This window comes from Malaclemys terrapin, chromosome 6 (assembly GCF_027887155.1).
Source record: "Malaclemys terrapin pileata isolate rMalTer1 chromosome 6, rMalTer1.hap1, whole genome shotgun sequence".
Classification (NCBI taxonomy): Eukaryota; Metazoa; Chordata; order Testudines; family Emydidae; genus Malaclemys; species Malaclemys terrapin.
In genome coordinates this window covers 127,343,066-127,360,283 of record NC_071510.1, presented here as the reverse complement: position 1 = coordinate 127,360,283, position 17,218 = coordinate 127,343,066, and the positions used below count along the sequence as shown (strand labels likewise).

Here is a 17,218-nt window from a genome sequence, read left to right as displayed (position 1 = left end):
AGATCTCAGAAAACTTCTACTAGTTTAGATCTTCCTTATATACCTTAGATAGGCCTCAAGGTCTCTGATCCAGCAAAACACCCACTGATTTCAGAGCAGCTACTCACATGACTAAATTAAGCATGTGCTTTGCTGGATGGGGGCCAATGTGCTATAACTCCATTTCATCTTAAAGAGACAGGTATCCATCCCCCTGGGTACATTGATCTGAAAGTACTCCATGTGTGCACAGGTGTATGTAATTTGTATTTCTTGATTGTATTTTAGTTGATTGAGCTCTGGCTATGTGCTCGTGTTCAGTGCAGGGCAAACATAGAAGAACCAATCCCAGCCCTGTCAGTTCAGTCACAGATATTACAGTTTATGTGCTAGATGAATGTCCAAACTTAAAGAACCAGGATGCCAATTTTTAAATACAGTATTTAACTTGTATGCATTATCACTGTTGGGCTTTGCAGAATAAGTGTGGAGAAAGCAGGGATTGATATGTCTATAAATTGTTCTGTCAGTTGGAGGTTTAGGGACACCCGGAGCATGGGGTTGCATCCCTGACCATCTTGGCTAATAGCCATTGAACATATGAACATATCGAATTCTTTTTGAACACAATTGTGCTTTTGGCCTTCACAATATCCCCTGGCAATGAGTTCCACAGGTTGAGTGTGTGTTGTGTAAAGAAATACTTCCTCATCTTTGTTTCAAACCTGCTGCCTATTTTCACTGGGTGTTACATGAATGGGTGAATAACAGTTCCTTATTCATTTTTTCCTCATATGGAAGCTGTTCCATACCCCTAGTCATTTTTGTTGCTCTTCTCTGTACTTTTTCCAATTCTAATATGTCTTTTTTTGAGATGGGACAACCAGAACTGCCTGCAGTATTCAAGGTGTGGGTGTACCATGGATTTATATAGTGGCATTATGATATTTGTTGTCATATTTTCTAGCCCTTCCCTAAAAATTCCTAACATTCTGTTCGCTTTTTTGACTGTTGCCGCACATTGAGCAGATGTTTTCACAGAACTATCCATGATGACTCCAAGATCTCTTTCTTGAGCGGTAGCATCTAATTTAGACCCCCTCATTTCATATGGATAGCTGGTATTATGCTTTCCAATGTGCATTACTTTGCATTGATCATTTATTTGGACCTCAGGCTCTAGACGTGGAAACTGAAGTACAAAGAATTTTAAGGACTTGACCTGCAAAACTCTCAGCACTTGGGGACTTGATGAATGTTACAAAGCCAGCTAGTGAAAAAAATCACGAATAGAACCGAGGAATCCCACCTCCCAGTCTCCTGATCCTACAACTAGAGGTTACCAAATCTGCGTGTGTGTGTGTGTGTGTGTGTATGTGTGCTCATGCAAACAGTTCAGCACACTGTTGTGATGAACAAATTGTATATGAAGGGGTCCGTGTGTGTATTTACAGCGGAATGCTATAGTTCAATTAACATACGTCTCTATTGCACGGAAAATACATGTAAAAATTCACCTGTGATTTAAATGTTAGGCACCAAAAAAATTAATCTGGGAAATAGTCAGGCTGATCTGGCATAGTGGGTTATAAAATTGCAAGAACAACCTAGTTGGCATGAAGCACTACATCTGGAGCTCTTAGCCTGATACCAAAAACCAAAACAAAAAAAGGCCCAAATTCTCATTCTTATTATTTATGAACACAGATGAAAAGCTAAAGGGTACACTGCAGCACACACAGATGCTGATTATCTGGAGATTATATTGATGATGTAATAAAAATTCACTTTGGCTATTAAGCAGCTCCAGGACAATCAGAGAGAGATTAGATAAAAATCAGAGAGAATGAATAATAGAAGGGAGAGGGAAAGTCATAAACCATAACTCCCTGCAAAGCACTCCATCCCAGAGTACCCCTTCAATCAGAATAAATAAATGTCGGAGCATATATATACCATCCATATGTACACATTCATACTCACACAGGATATAGGTAGATTTGGTGTATACGTACACCTGTGGGTAAATATGTATATATATAAAAAATATACACACACAGTTCTATCTACCTATGTGTTTGTGTATAACACATATACACACACAATTTCTTTCTGTGTGTGTATGTATGTGCATATATCTCACATTTAGGAATATACCTTATGCACACAGACTCACAAGGAGATAGACAGGTAGATAGATAGATAGATAGATAGATAGATTAGATAAGATGTGTGCATGTCTAAAACAAGCTCCCTTTGCCCGCAGCAAACCCCAGTCGGATGGCGATGAGAGAAAACTTTCTCCTCCAGAGTGCTTGCTTGAAAGAGAGCGGTGCCGCTGCACATCCAACGTTGGTTCAAGTTTACTGACCATGTTTAATATTTGATTAAACCTTTGGCATAGCTGACTATCCTGATCTGAATAGATGATCCGACACTTTCCCGGGTAGTAAAGCCAAGCATAAGTAATAGCCATCCTCTGACTAGCGCTGCCTTGTGCATTCAACTTGAATTTTGCCATCTCTAAAGAAGCTGCTAAATGTTTCTGAATTCCTTTCAATTGCTCTGTGTTTTCAGCTGGCCTCTACGAAAACAAACAAGCAACAAATCAGGAAATGTATTCATTTGCCTCAGACAAAGGTGGGGCAGTGATTTATTAGTAATGGGGGAGAAACCCCCTCCTTCCAAACACTCAACCTTCCCTGGCTCTAAGTATTTTTCCTCTCCTCCTCTCTGTACTTTTTGCCTGTGGTTTGCATTATCCTTTGCATTACAACATGCTCGACACCTTGCTCCGCAGCTTGGAGATGTTTGTGCGGTTGCCCACACAAATACACACACATATGCACACAACCAGCAATTTTACAAATTACCTATGCTGACAGGGGATGGGCAAGCAACTGTTCGCAAGGGAACATAGATAAGGGTGGCAGAAAACAGCAAGCAGATCTGAGGATCAGAGCGCATTGACTGCCGTTGGCTTATGAAACAGCCACTGATGCTTTCAGAGTGGATAGTAAACAAGGTGATTTTAGCTTCGGTGTTCTGCTAGATCAAGAAATGCCCAGTCCTACAGCACAGACATAAGCCAGACCTAAGACTAATAATAAACACGTTGAACGCGGACAGATGCTTTCCACATAAAGATCAGTGCAAAGCTGAACATCATGGTTCTCTTTCTTACACACAGAGAAATTGAGGCACAGATTGGTTTAAAGACTGTGCTCAAGATGACACAGAATGCTAGCTGGGAACAGAACGCAGCTTTCCTGACTCCCAGTTCCCATCATCTCAGACTACGCTGCATCCCTTCTCTGAGATGTTTTCTTTGTTTATTTTTTGGAGGGGTGGAGGGGGGAATAAAGGATTTAAAATACGAAAAAGCTTCAGAACGACAGGAAGATCTGCTTGTAAGAAGCAGCATTCTTGCTCTGCAGGGAAAACATAATCCTGTGGAAAATACATGAGGGATCATTGCTCTGGTGGGAGAAATCTGGTGTTGATTTGACTAAAAAAAAAAAAATGGCGAAATTATATAGCTTTTGCTATATTGTATTGTGTTTTGATCTTCAAAGGAGGACACGGAGCCTTGATCCTCTCTCTACACCCCTTCCCTCCTTTATTGAGACTGCTTTCTTTGGCCTGGATGGACAGAGGTCGATCCTTTCTAAAGCTTGCCATGGCTTTTACTTCACCTGGCCAGAGCGGCAGGTCTTCTGCACAAATACTGAGCACGCCTCCAGCCCTGCCTGTGTGGTGGAGGGCAGAGAAGCAAGGGGACAGGCTAGAATGATGGGGGTTAAACTGGAGAGCCAAGGAATGGACACAGAACATGTGCAGTGGCTGACAAGAGCACGAGGCGAGAACTTAGCGTGGATCAGGGAACCTGGGCAGCAACAGTGGGGAGCTAGGAATCTGGTCAGGACAGTGAGAGCCTGGGAAAGGGGAGCACAGGCCTGGGAAGTGAATGTGACAAGCGAGCAGGTAGCTATGAGAACTGGGTCTCGGAGGCAAGCGTGGGGCCCTGGGAAATTGAGCCTGGAGTTCGACAGAGCAAGCCGAGAACTGAACTCCTGGAGTGAGCGCTGGCACTTGGACACTTCCTCAGGGTGGGGGGCAAAGACTGGGCCTGAGAACGAAGCTTAACGAGCCAGGCCTTGGAACTAAACCCAGTGAGGAAGAGCCTGGGAACTGAACTTGGAAAGTGAAAGCATAGGCCTGGCTCTGAGAACTGAGCCGCTCGCCCAGCAATGAAAACTAGTTCTCTAGCATAGCAGGGTCACTGCGCCAGTTGCTCGTTGTTTGAATGATAAACCTGCCGCCAGGAATCCTGCCACTGGATCTAAGTGGGGAGAATGGGCGGGGGGGAGGTGCAGGGATGAATCCTTTTCTGAATAGTCAGGTTGAGTCCAAATTCGACCAGCACCTTTGCGGCCCCCACCTATAAATCGGTCAGCAGCGAGTGATCATTGCTGGGAAGACCAGACTGGAGAGGACACAGAGCCCCTCTTTTCAGACAAGAACCCGCTGTTCTTCCCCTTCATGCTGCAGGAAAAGCTAAGTCAATATATAAATAATTAAACACAGACTTCCCCCTGCTGCCCCAGGGCCTGCGAAACGGAGAGTAAGTTGGATTTCAGGCCGTCAGACAACATCATGTTGCACACACACACACACACACGCACACACACACAACCTGCCTTCCCACCTTCGGCAGAACATCAGTGACAAAAGCGGATCATCCAGACTGCAAGCAAGCAGAGGCTGAAAAAGCAGGACGGGCGGGTTTATGCCACCAGCGATTCAGAGCCACCTTTCCACCAACCCCACTTCCTCTGCGTTGGGTGTCCAAACGATGAGCACGAAGGGGATGAGAAATGACAAATGTGCTATTGACGTAGTCACAAAAAATAATAATGATAATAATCCCACTCCAAAACAAACCAAAACCCAAACCCGCTGTTTCATTTGCTAGTATTGGTTGCCAGCTGGTTAGTGGCGGAGATACCCTGAAAAAACCCTTTTCACTGAAATGATTTTCAAATGAGTTTCATGCTGATTTGACAGACTGGCCACTCGACTCCTCTGTTTATCCACATAGTGAACCCCGGCAGCCCCCTCCACCCTGCCCCTGCACTGGACCACTCTGCCATGGAAGGATAATGGGAATTCACACTCCATAGCCTCCTTTCCTGTCCTCTTATGCCCATAGTGGTGGTAGTTTTTTGTGAAGTGGCTCTCTGTTCACTTGGCACCTGGTCCAAAGCCCACTGAAGCCAGGTGGGAGAATTCCCGTTGACTTCAATGGGCTTTGGGTCATGTCCTAGCCAATGGACAGAGACCACCAATGCAATTAGCCATCAGACAGGAGCAACTTCCTGTCACCACTGACCCATGCTCGCTATGGACCCAGTGGCTTAAGCCTGATCCAAAGCTTATTGAAATCAGCAGGTTTTTCACCAGGCCTGTAGAGTAGAAAGGCCTGGATTAGCCCTTTCCTAAAGCCCAGAGCCAGGCAGTTCCCTAAGGAGCAATGATAATGACACTACATAGCTCCTATATGATTCCTTTTAAAATATTCCATTCAAGAGCCGGAGTTAGTGAATGAGTACAGACACCGACGTTACAAAGAAAGGGCCTGCCCCTGCTTCCCACTGAAATTAATGGCAACTCTCCCATTGGCTTCAGCAGGCCCAAACAGACGCTCAGACAAAACGTTTGAGAACCATTTCTTCCTCCCGTCCCCACGTTTGAAAGCCAGAACTCGGGTGTGGGCGTTTCTCCTGCTCCCAATAATTTGCCCTGATTTTGCATCTTTCATCTAAGATCCTCACAATCATTTACCACTACTGATTAAGCCTCACATTCCCTCAGACGTCTGATTCTTCCCATTTGACAGATGAAGAAGCTAAGGCTATGATCCAAAACCCAGTGAAGTCTTTCCATGGATTTCACAGCTTCGGATCAGGCCCCAGAGTTTAACGACCTGCTCAGGTTGTATTGGTGAGTCTTTCTCAAAGCTAAGATTAGAACCCAGGAGTTCTGACTGCCCATTGTGAGCCCATAACTGCTAGATCATACTCTGTCCCTATCTGGAAAACAACAGAAAGCACTGGCAACATTTTGAAGAGGGCAGCCCTGCCATATATTAGCCAGTAGTGAAGTAAAGTATTAGCCAGTAGTAAAGAATGAACACCAATGTTTTCTTTTGTTTTGTTTAATATGGCATTAACTTCTAGTATCCCCGTGAGTAGAAAGTAAAAACTGTCACCACTATATCACCATTATCTCCAGCAACATCTTTATGTGCAAATTCACCGGCAATGTATTGATGGGTTGGTTGATTTGGGGGGGGGTTTGTATCCCTTATGCTCATGATGGACTTGAAATGAAATCATTTGTAAGATACTTATTTGCTGGGCCTCTAAATCAGTTATGTACCATCTCTTGCAAACAACGATGTCATAATAATGTCTTCTAAAGACTTTTGCAAGGGTGTTTAGCTTCCCTTTCCCACCACGGGACTTTTTTTTTTTTTTTTTTTTTTTTACTGACAGCCTATTGAATGAGACCTACATTTCTTTGTCTTCTTTAAAAAAAAACAAAATGCAAAAACATTCGGATGTAGGGAGGGGTCGCATAAATGAGGACCTGCACATGTCACAGAAGAGAGTGAAAAAGCAGACCCCTGGTCCATGTATTATGGAAGACTGAATCGGATCAAATAAACAGCTTTCAAAAGCAATTAAACCCCTGCAAAAGGAAAATTCTTGCCCTCTAAACTGAAACAAGGAATAACGCAAGGCAAACCATCCTGAAACTACCGTACGGCGATTGGAATGAGACACTTCGAGCTGAATGGCATAATCGAGTGAATGAACTAGCAAACCTAGGTAAGACCGCATATAGCTGAAGAGGGAGTAGTTAGGAGATTCTGAAGCAAGCCAGTCTGTGTGCCTAGATTTATACGATTAACAATCTTAAAGCGTCACATTCCATATTACTGGGAGTTCCTGTCTCATGAGCAGTATCCTGCAAAATTGTTTCTAACTTGAGGCCTGATCCAAAGCCCCTTGAAATCAGGGGGAGTCTTTCTGTTGATTTCAATGGGATTGGGATCAGGCCCTTGTCTGCTTTGTAAAGAGAGGGAGAGAGAGAGAGCATTCCTTCCCCCTTGATTCTTTTCACAATAATTAAATTAAAATATTTTAAAAACAAGAAAAAAATAAAGTAAAATAAGAAGAAAATAACCAGACACTATTTTTTTGCACCAGGATAAGAAAGCAACATTGCTCTTAGGGATCAATCCTTCACTGATAAGGGCTAGACTAGGTGGCCCAAAGAGTCTTTGCTATTTCTAATGTCTATGATCCCCTTGCTACTGTGATACAGTCATGCACAGATCTTATGTGAAAGAAAGATACAGATAGATGTGTGATAGCAGAGAAGTGGGTCACTTTCTGTTTGGACAGGGTGAAAATTCCTTTCTCTGAATAACGGGGAAGAGATGAGCCCTGCTTTTAATAGGCAGTAAAGCAGAGTTTTCACTGTGTTAGCTTTCAAAGAGTTTCAAGCCAATGCAATCTGCTCAGACTGGGATCTGTCTCGCATGCAATGTTTCAAAGCAGTGCTTCAAAACAGCGGTACCTTAGTATATTATTAGAATCAATCAATATTATTAACATTACAGGACAATTTTGTAAATTCTGCATTGTCCTCCTCCCCTGACTGTTACAGCAGATACTTTATACAGCCTCTGGTTAGATTGGTCAACCAAGCTATCGATATTATTAATGAAGAATATCTACATTGTGACCTTTGCTCATAGAACTGAATCTCTCCTATAAGGCTGTCAGTTTCCTTAAAGAAGTATCAATAAGCTCATTACTGTATTGCTACATATAATTTAGGTGTGATTTTCACTCACCCTCTAGCATCTTAGGATAGTAAAGTAATGTTCTTCCCGCCCCTCCTAAAACACTGGTCCCCTTAGAATTAATCAAATGGTGAATTAGAACATTATGTAAAGGAAACAGAATCATGGGAGTTCTACAAGCACTCTGTGATATATATTTTGATCTTTTGAAAGCCTTCATCCCTCTGGATCCTGGTAAGGAAGCACTGTTTTATAGGAATATTATTAGGTTGATGCTGCTTTATTCATCTACCTGCAAGAAGCTGTCGACTCCAACAAAGATATTTGTGTGTTTGCAGTGAGTGATGCCTATTGTATGAGGTGAATCTACCCTTAGAGATTGAAACGAAGAGTAACTATGTGCAAAGAGAAGTCTGTCCTTTATGTACATGTGATGCATACTCTGTGTGCGCACTATATGTGTCGATATTTGTATTAGAAACTGCCCAAGTATGCAGTCAGTTCTAATCAGACCAACACTGTCTGCAAAGCTCCATTTTTCTTCGGTCTGAAGAAAACTCATGTCAGGAGCCACACGTTCAGCCTGGTTATCTTTAAATATTTTTGAGACCCAGACATGCTACGCATAAACCAGACATGGATTAATTAGGTGTGACCATATCATTAAATTAGCACAATGAACAAACAGCTTCATATCACAGTCAACTCTTCATATACTGATTCCAAGAAGTCAAGTCACCTGTCACTTTCACCTAAGCATAAGCTTTCCGTAATGTTACATTTGAGAAGTGAAATATTTCGAGAGATATGCGACTATGTGCATATTGTACACACACATATAAATACTTATCCATGTGTATACTGAACGTGTGTTTTCATGAATATGTATGTATAATATATGTATGATTGTGTATATCTAGTATACACTAGTATCTCTCTCTCTATAAACATTATATAAACAACTCTATTCAGTACAGCACCTTCCATACAAACGATATCCCATTATGTTTTCCAGAGTTAAAGAAGAGAATTATAGATTTAAACAGCAGTGAGAGGAGAAAAGGGATTATGTGGCATAAGCAAAAGAGAAAATTTCTGTCTGTCTGTCTATCTGTAATGCACATTGATGTGATCCACTACCTGCAAAATACTCTAACTTATATCTTTACAGCCCATCTCTCCGGACAACAACAGGCTCCCAGTGACAAGAGCATCAACAACATTCCCGTCCTATGAAATGGTTAATGTTAAGCAATGATTGTCCTTGTTCGAATAAAGGAGGGAGAAATAAACAGATAAGGGCGAGGTAGATCGAAATCTGTATGCCTCATTGGCTCAGCTGTCGGATATTTCTAATGCATGTTAAGGGTTTGTTACTAAGAACCTGTTAAGTATCTTTAAACCTTTGATCTGTAGCCAGTCTTAACAAAGGTGACAATTAATTAAAGGAGAGTGCCTTGCAATAAAGTTCCACTGTGGTCAGTTTATATACACTGTCCAAAGCTGGCTCATGGAAGTCACTGTCAATTAAAATCTTGTTGGAGTCCAGTTCATTATCAATTTTTCCCCTTGCCTTGATCAATATTTTTGGCTGCTCCTGCTTGACAAACTTAACACAATGTCTATATCTATATGTCTTTCCATTCATTTCCATGGAATAGATGCCTGTATATTATTTATTTTTAGCCACTGCATATGGTCAGGCACTTTATTTGAGCGGCTTAGTGTTCCCATCCATCTTTATGTTAAGCAGCTACAATAATAAGCCTTCTCTTCCTTAGAGAAGATGTCAGTTGTGTATAATGAATGCGCATTAAAAGCTGCATTCACCTGCATGTTGCATCCGGGCTGGGGCTCAAAGTGACAAAAGCAAACAAACGCAAATCCCATGATGACACCCTGACTTCAGCTCACACCAAGTATTGCAGCACAGAGCGTGCAGAATATCATTCCAGGAGAGCTCAGTTATGCCACGGAGGACTCAGGAAGAAAAAGATCCCTATTATATAGACCACAGCTCAGGCCACAGAGCAAGGGCGGGGTAACAGCCTTCATTTCTACCTGCCATGATTCCTTCCCCTCCCCATCCCCACGGCAGTTTTCAATAGATAAGTCTCAGTCCTTCTCTGGCACAACTCCCTGTGGCATCAGTGAGTGAGAAAGGAGGGAAGAGACTTGTAATAGGAGTTGTTTCTCTTGTTGGTTTCCCTTCTTCCTTTGAGTATTACTTTGTTCCATTGAAGGGAATCTAGGAAAAGAGACAAGCTCAGCCCTGGAAGTAACATCGACCGGAGATAGTGTGGTTTACTATGTAAATCCACCGCCCACGGCTTTTAAAAATCATGCGGCCCATACAGCTAGCGCAGGGCTCGTGTGGGGAGGTAACTGACTGCATGCAAACCTGGGGCCCAATCCTGCTCCCATTGAAGCAAATGGTAAAACTCCTATTGACTTCCATGGTGGGAGGAGCGGGCCAGCCCTTGGTGCTAAAGAGAGGAGAATGCTTAGATTCATCATCCTGTTCTCTGTGAGGACTGTGCTCATTTTAGCTCATGTAACTGATCACCTGCTTTGGACAAACACAGGGACAAAGTATTGTAGGGCACGAATACAAAGGAGTTGGCAGGTGAGCCACTATGAAATCTGTGGCCTTCTGCTGTTCTGGACTATTACTGTAACTTTACAGCCAGGACATATTTAAGTTGCTGGAATTGTTTTATTTTTTTTTTTCAATGCAGGTATCATCTCCCCCAATCATTTCTCCTTTGAAACCATAACTGACTGTTGCATAAACCCTCCGTTAGTCACACTCGATTGACGTGAGGGACCGTAACAGCTCCTTCAGAGTCGTCATGGTCTGCCAGGTCAATGCGGCTGGCCTGCATGCGCATACGGTACGCATGATAAAAAACCCTCTTACGCCTGGCTGAAAAAGGTTGCTGCATATTTGCAGCTCTCAAGGCCAGAAGGGCCCTTTCTCGATCTTTCAGCCCCTTCGCCCTGAGCCCACCTGCAACACATACAGAAGTTCCTACATCCGCCCTCCCTCTCGAAGGGTTGCATACAAATTCCTGTTAAATGCGACACAGCTCCTGCTGCTTTACTCCCTCTTCACTCAGGCAAAATTCCCCGTGACTCTGTCAACTTCCCTCACAAGACTGTTCCATTGCCTGCCTGACTGCTAATATCCAGTTTAAATCATCCCCCACAGGGTGCCCTGCACCTGCCTCTGGAGCAGCTGGCACTGGCCACTGTCAGACACCGTAGAGTTGACTAGACGGATCAAAGGCTTGGTCCTCACTGCGACAATGTTTCTAGTGTTTTCTACCATCAGGACTGTCATTTCTGGTCAGTTCCTCCAATGACCACGCTCAATAATCCTTCAGGTATTTGGAAGCGATTACAGCCTTTACGTCCTTCCTTTTATGATGCCCATATATGTTACTCTGTTGGCCTCACATTAAAAATAAGTCAGCCCCTTAAAAAAGTTTTTCTTCCCAGTAATACGTGTTATTACTGACTGTCACGAAGAATCTCAGTTTATAAATATATATGAAATGTAGGTTTAAGCTGTAGAAATAAAAAAAAAAAGCACCTCGAACTACAAACTTTTATTTTCTTTCTTCTCACCCACCCCACCTCCAGTTTTATAACTATAAACTAAGCATGTTATATTCATTATTATTATTTCATTTGATAAGGGGATGGAGAGGAAAACAAGTTTGCAGCTAAGTGCAAAACTTAACAGCCAATTGAGAGACTCCTGAAAATTGGAGTTTGTATTGGAAATGCTGACACAACGGTAACAACCATAACAGGACCGGGTGCAGATGCTATACAAAACCAGAATTGATGTCCAGGCCACTGCAAACTTAAAATCTAGCGTTTTAATTTACAAAGCAACCTGGGCTATTTGTTTGACATAAAATGTACATAGATATAGATACATCTATATGTGGTGTTGTTAATGTATAAAGGCTTGGTTGAGGTTTTTTGTTCGTCTGTCTTTTGCTTGTTTTGTTTTCCTCTCTTTGATCAAGCTATCCAATTGTCTTTCGCCTCTTTTCAGGGATTGTTCTTCAGACAGGAGGCATAAAGCCTCCACTCTTTTGTTCCAGTTTATTTGTACATTCTCCTCCCTAAAACTTGTCTGCTTTACTACCGCACTAAATACTACGTGCATTGTGTTCAGCCACGCAAACCTTATGTTTCAGCCATGGAATTGTTTATTCAGCACCTGTATTTAGTTGTGTTCCTTTTTTGACTAAATTTTCATTTCCCCAAGTCTTTATAATCTATCTGTCTACCATGCCTTTTAATTTAATGGTCATTGGTATTATTTTGAATTTCTGAGGTATCCTAAAAACTAATATCATGCTGAGTAATCTCTCTCTCTCTCTCTCTCCCATGGGAGAATATAAATAAGCCTTACATACCTTTACCCCAGGTGTCGGAAATTCCAAAATTAGTCATGCTTTTGAGAAGAGAGTATAGCAAACAGGGGAAATAAACTGATATTTTGGTATTGCATCTTGCTAGCTGCCTTTCCTGATTTGTTGAGTGAGATTTGGGTCATTTGAGTACATCATCCTAACAATGTGACTGCCATGGTGGTTTTCTCTGAGTTTTTTTTTTTTTTTTCCAGAGGCGATTTGAGAGGACATTGTAGCTTTCAGGACAATGCTGTACCTACCAGCCCCCACAACCTCTCTCTTGAAGTGCACTAACCTGCCTGTGTTTCACTGAATCGCAGTTGAGAGTGGGATACACAGATCTATTCTAAAAAAAACAACAAGACTAACAGATTTATTTGGGCATCAGCTTTCGTGGGTAAAAACCTCACTTCTTCAGATCTATTCTGACTTCCTAAATAGAATATTATGCAGGCCTGTGTGCTTCAAATTAAAACCCACTCCAGGCTTTGGGTACAAGTATGCATCGGCAGGAAAGGCTGCTTCAGTCTGTTGGGACAGTTCTATATTTTGATTACATTAATTCATAAATATTATACTAAATACCACTAAAATTGGCCTTAAATGACTTCGAATAATGCATTATAATATGGCTGTCGTGAGAGCACTAAGCTTTATGTCTCCCAGTAACTCAGCCTTTAAGCATACTTTGCTGCTAGAGAAGGGGGGGAAGTTATGAATGGATGGCTTGCTAAATTGTTCGACTGTGATTAGTTGACTCTCTCTCTCTCTGTGTGTTTGTGTGTGTGAGTATCAGTGTGGGTGGGTCAAAGCTGCCTAGATTTCTGCTGGCGAAACATCCGCACAAACCTCTCCCAACAACACAATAAAGTAGCAGAGGATGAGTGTGTGCTCCTGCCCCATTGGGGAGGGAGGATTGGGGGATGGAGGGACATAAGGGTTAAGATCATGCCGTGGAAGCCTTTCTGTGCAGGGATCAGGCGATCCTTACATTTACACACACACGTGCCTGCAAAACAAATGCATTTCTTTCAAGTATCTGGGCTGGATGTCAGAAATCTCACTGTGACAGAGCCTGGGAGCTCAAAAGCTTTTGAGGTGGAATTTTTTGAGGGGGGGACCGGGACAATCTCTGACTTTACCTTTAGATCTATTCTTCTCAATTTCCCCTGTCATCCAGAAACACCCTACAGGGATCTCTTTACTGTTGCTGAGAGGCACACCTCCACTCCATTCATTTCAGTGGATTTACACCTGAGATGACTGATCTCCATGTTTTTACTCTACGTTTTTTTTATATATATATAATCCAATTTATTTATTAAAGGGATCGCTTTCCACACAGTTAAATAAACTACAGCTCCCATTAACCCTTGACATCCTTCACTGAGATACCCCCATGGCTAGGTTTGAGCGTGAAATCTACTAAGGGTAAGGGATCAATTCATGTACACTCTTATGCAGCAGTTGTGGAAAGCGACTGGGGTTTTTATACCGCCACCCTATGCTCTTGGATCTAAGTTAGAGGATCTTTATGCCATTCTTCAACCATGCCAAAAACACGGAGGGGGATCTGAGTTAATATTCTACTTTATGTTGCTGACTTAGATGAGGAAAAAAGAAAAGGGGGCGAGGGAGTGAGAAAGAAAGGAAAAAAAACCTAGAAGCAAAACACAATCCTAATTTTTCAAAGCCCCGCCATGCTTTTTGACTTAATAGTAATTAATCACCCGTGGCAAGAAAGTAATTTTTTTTCAGGTAGCCAGAGGCACATTTTGATCAGGATTAGCTAATAAATCAGCAGCATCACCCGAAAGGAGTCCAAACACTTCTCGGACGGACTACATAAAACCGATCTCTCAACCGCTGGCATCTCGGCGCCTAGCCCCGCTCCATGACAATAACCATCAGCATTTTTCCCCCCACTCCGAAGTCCAGAAGTTCGAAGAGGTTGAAAATGATCTTGGTTTCTACAGTAGCCGGGTCTGATCCACCCTGACCGATTCCCCCATCCTAGGTGGCAGCTTTAGATAGAGTTGGAGGAAAATGAAGTCTGGCGGCTTGCTTATTTCAGGAATATTTGCTCAACATTATTCAGGCAGCAAGAGAAGTGCTCGCTCTCTCTATGCGTGTGCACACAAACACAGATCTCTGCGGACAATGTATGAGCTACAGGGTGCGATACATATTATATAAAATAGAAAGGCATTAAAGTTTGCCCAGAGCTAGAAATAATTACAGACTAAATACAAGAAGAAACCTCTAGCCAGATCCCATCTCCACATGCCCTGGTAGCCTGGATTTTGCATCCAGGCGAAGCTACGTGGTAAAGTTTGTATTATTCATTATTATTGTTTCCTCTTTCTTAAGAAAGAAACCGGCATCATTCACACACACCGCCCACTGGAACTACCCCTCATCTGCTAGAAACAATCTCCTAGGACCTCGCCTTCCCGGGGCTTATTTTTATCGACGACTTGTTTAAACGATAAACATCAAACACTAACCTTGATGTGGTTTCTAGGAAGCTTGACTGAAAGGTGAAAAAGCGCCTAGGTTATACTGATTATCCGAGGAGAGGGAAAATGCCCTGTAATTTATATGCCCGCCTCAGTCTCTTTGCTCTAGATATTGTTTTCTTGGATATAGGATTATATTTGCATTCTTTGCCGGGGTGGGAAGGGGGGGGGGGCAAACTGACTGCTAAACATGCCGTTAACTTTAAGATTTACAACTCATCAAGCAAGCTGAATAGATATGAACCCAATGACATTGTTCTCTGGGACCCTGTCCACTAGGAGTCTGCTGGGTTAACAGAAGTTGATATTTAAACCCTAATTTCATAAATCTGACTTCCCCCAGCCCTGGATCTAAAATGACCACACCGTCGTATTCGTGCTCTGTTTGATCAAGGCTGTGTCCTCTTTTAAAAGCAATACTCCATAAACTAAAATAATAATTAATAAGAATAATGATTATTAATAAAATAAAATAATATCAGGAGTAAAGAAGGTCGTTCATTTGGGCTACCAACGCATCCTGTTTGTAAGCGGGTCTTCTATGTAAATTACCTCCAAGTTACTCAGTTTAGTCCTACTTTCATGCCTGGCGATCAATCTGGTGGCAAGCACTAAACTCCTGCTAATCTCAACTACACATCCGAACATCCCAGCCCCGAGGATGAAACATTTGCAGTCCCCACTCCGCCGCTACAACTAAGACCGGGGGGGAGGAGGGCGGAAGAAAACCCTACATGAACGCTGCCCCGGAGCATTCAGATAAAATCCCCAAAGTTCCTGCTCTCTTCCAGCACGCCCGGAGAATTGACCATCCACGCTAAGGAAAGTGTCTCTGTGTGTGCATGCTAGGTTTGCTCGGGATGCTAGAATAGTCCTTCCTTTTTACTGAGCCCCAATGCTATCTACTTTGCAATTGTCTAGAACCCTGCCTGCGATTTCTTTTATTGGGTTTTTTTCTCTCCCACCCTTAAAAAAAAAGGAACTCAACCTCCCCCATCCCTTTATTTTAAGATCCCGGATCTCTCACAAGGAATCGCTGTAAAATACACCCCTCCTTGGGTGGAAATGTGCCGCTACGAAAGATAAATAAATAAGCCCTCGCCGTCTTTTCAGCACCACCCGTCTGTGGACAGCTGCCTCTGGCGAACCCCGGCGGGCTCCAGTGATTGCATCGCCGCGGAAAGCAAAAGCAAAAAAAAGCATGGCAATACATTAACCAAAAATAAATAAACCGCGTGCGATGTGTGTGTGTGTGTCCCCCCCCCCTCGCCCCCTTTTTCCTCTCTCTCTCTCTCTGCTTCTCTTTCTAGGATCTGGCAGCCCCACCGCGCCCCCCAAACTCCCCGGCTCTCCCGGGAAAGTTGGAGGGGAGCTCACCTTTGTGCATGCCAGTGAACCTGTCCTTCAGCACCGTCAGTTCGTAGATCTTCCCGAACTCCTCGAAGAGCGGCTTGAGGTCCTTCTCGTCCAAGTTGCGGGGGATCTGCCCAATGAAGAGCTTAATGGCATCGTGGTCCTTCATGGGGATGGTGGCTGGGTTTCCGGGACTGTGGGTTAATCCGTTCATGTGCCCGTTGGTGCTGGGGTTGGTGTGATTGCTACTCAGGGTGGTATTGTCTGCTTGTCCGTTTGCTAACGTGGCCATCTTTATATACATAGAGAAAATCTTCTTTCCCTTTTCCCCCCACCCTCGCTTCTCTTCTCTCGCTCTCTCTCCCGCGTTCACACACACACACATACACACTCACACACACACTCCTCCCTCTCTGCCTCGCTCCCCGGGTCTGGGCTGACTTTTTTTTTTTCTTTCTTTCTTTTTTTTTTTTTACATTGAGGATCTGTGTCCTTTCCGTTTAAACAGGCTGGAGCGGTTCAAATTCCCAGCCAGACTAGGGGGTGGTGCGCGTGTGGATGAGCAGGGTAGGGACTGGGGGGCGGGGGGGAGATCTGCTTTTGCCACTACCCTGGCTAAACCCCCTCCTCCCATCCAGCCAACCCCCCCCACACACACATCTCCCCCCCTCTGCCTGCCTGGGAGAAGCTCAATGGTACCTTCCAACCCAACCCCTGGCTATAAATAGCATTAGGCGCATGGCTATTGGAGAGAGAGAGTCAATTTCTATTGTGCCAAGTGAGCAAAGGGGAGCGATTGCATTTTTAGGAGCAATGATGATGATTCCCCCCCCCCCTCCCTTTTCCTTTGCAAAGCCTTACGATCAATCGCTGTCGTGTTTTAATCTCAATCATCACCCGGAAAACTGCCTTTTATTTGAGGTGTGGGGGGGGACCCAAGGTGTTCTGGCTTTATTCTTCTATTCAATACGACGACGATGATGAAATTGATCATCAAAGCAGTTCAGAGAAGGAGGAAGCCCTCAGCATCACAGCCTGCTCGTACTGTGGTGGCTGTA

At 43.4% G+C, this 17,218-nt stretch overlaps 1 protein-coding gene across 11 annotated transcripts in view; it reads right to left on the bottom strand.

The window, feature by feature from the left end:
- CELF4 (CUGBP Elav-like family member 4) overlaps window positions 1–16,564 on the bottom strand; it is an 861,689-nt gene extending 845,125 nt beyond the window's left edge. For all 11 annotated transcript variants that reach the window (XR_008445494.1, XM_054032838.1, XM_054032839.1 and 8 more), the window contains exon 1: window positions 16,185–16,564. Coding sequence is in view for 10 of the 11 variants with exons in the window: in XM_054032838.1 (XP_053888813.1) it covers window positions 16,185–16,545 (361 nt within the window). In the remaining variant the exon portion in view is untranslated. The remainder of the gene's footprint in view (window positions 1–16,184) is intronic.
- Window positions 16,565–17,218: the final 654 nt, after the last annotated feature.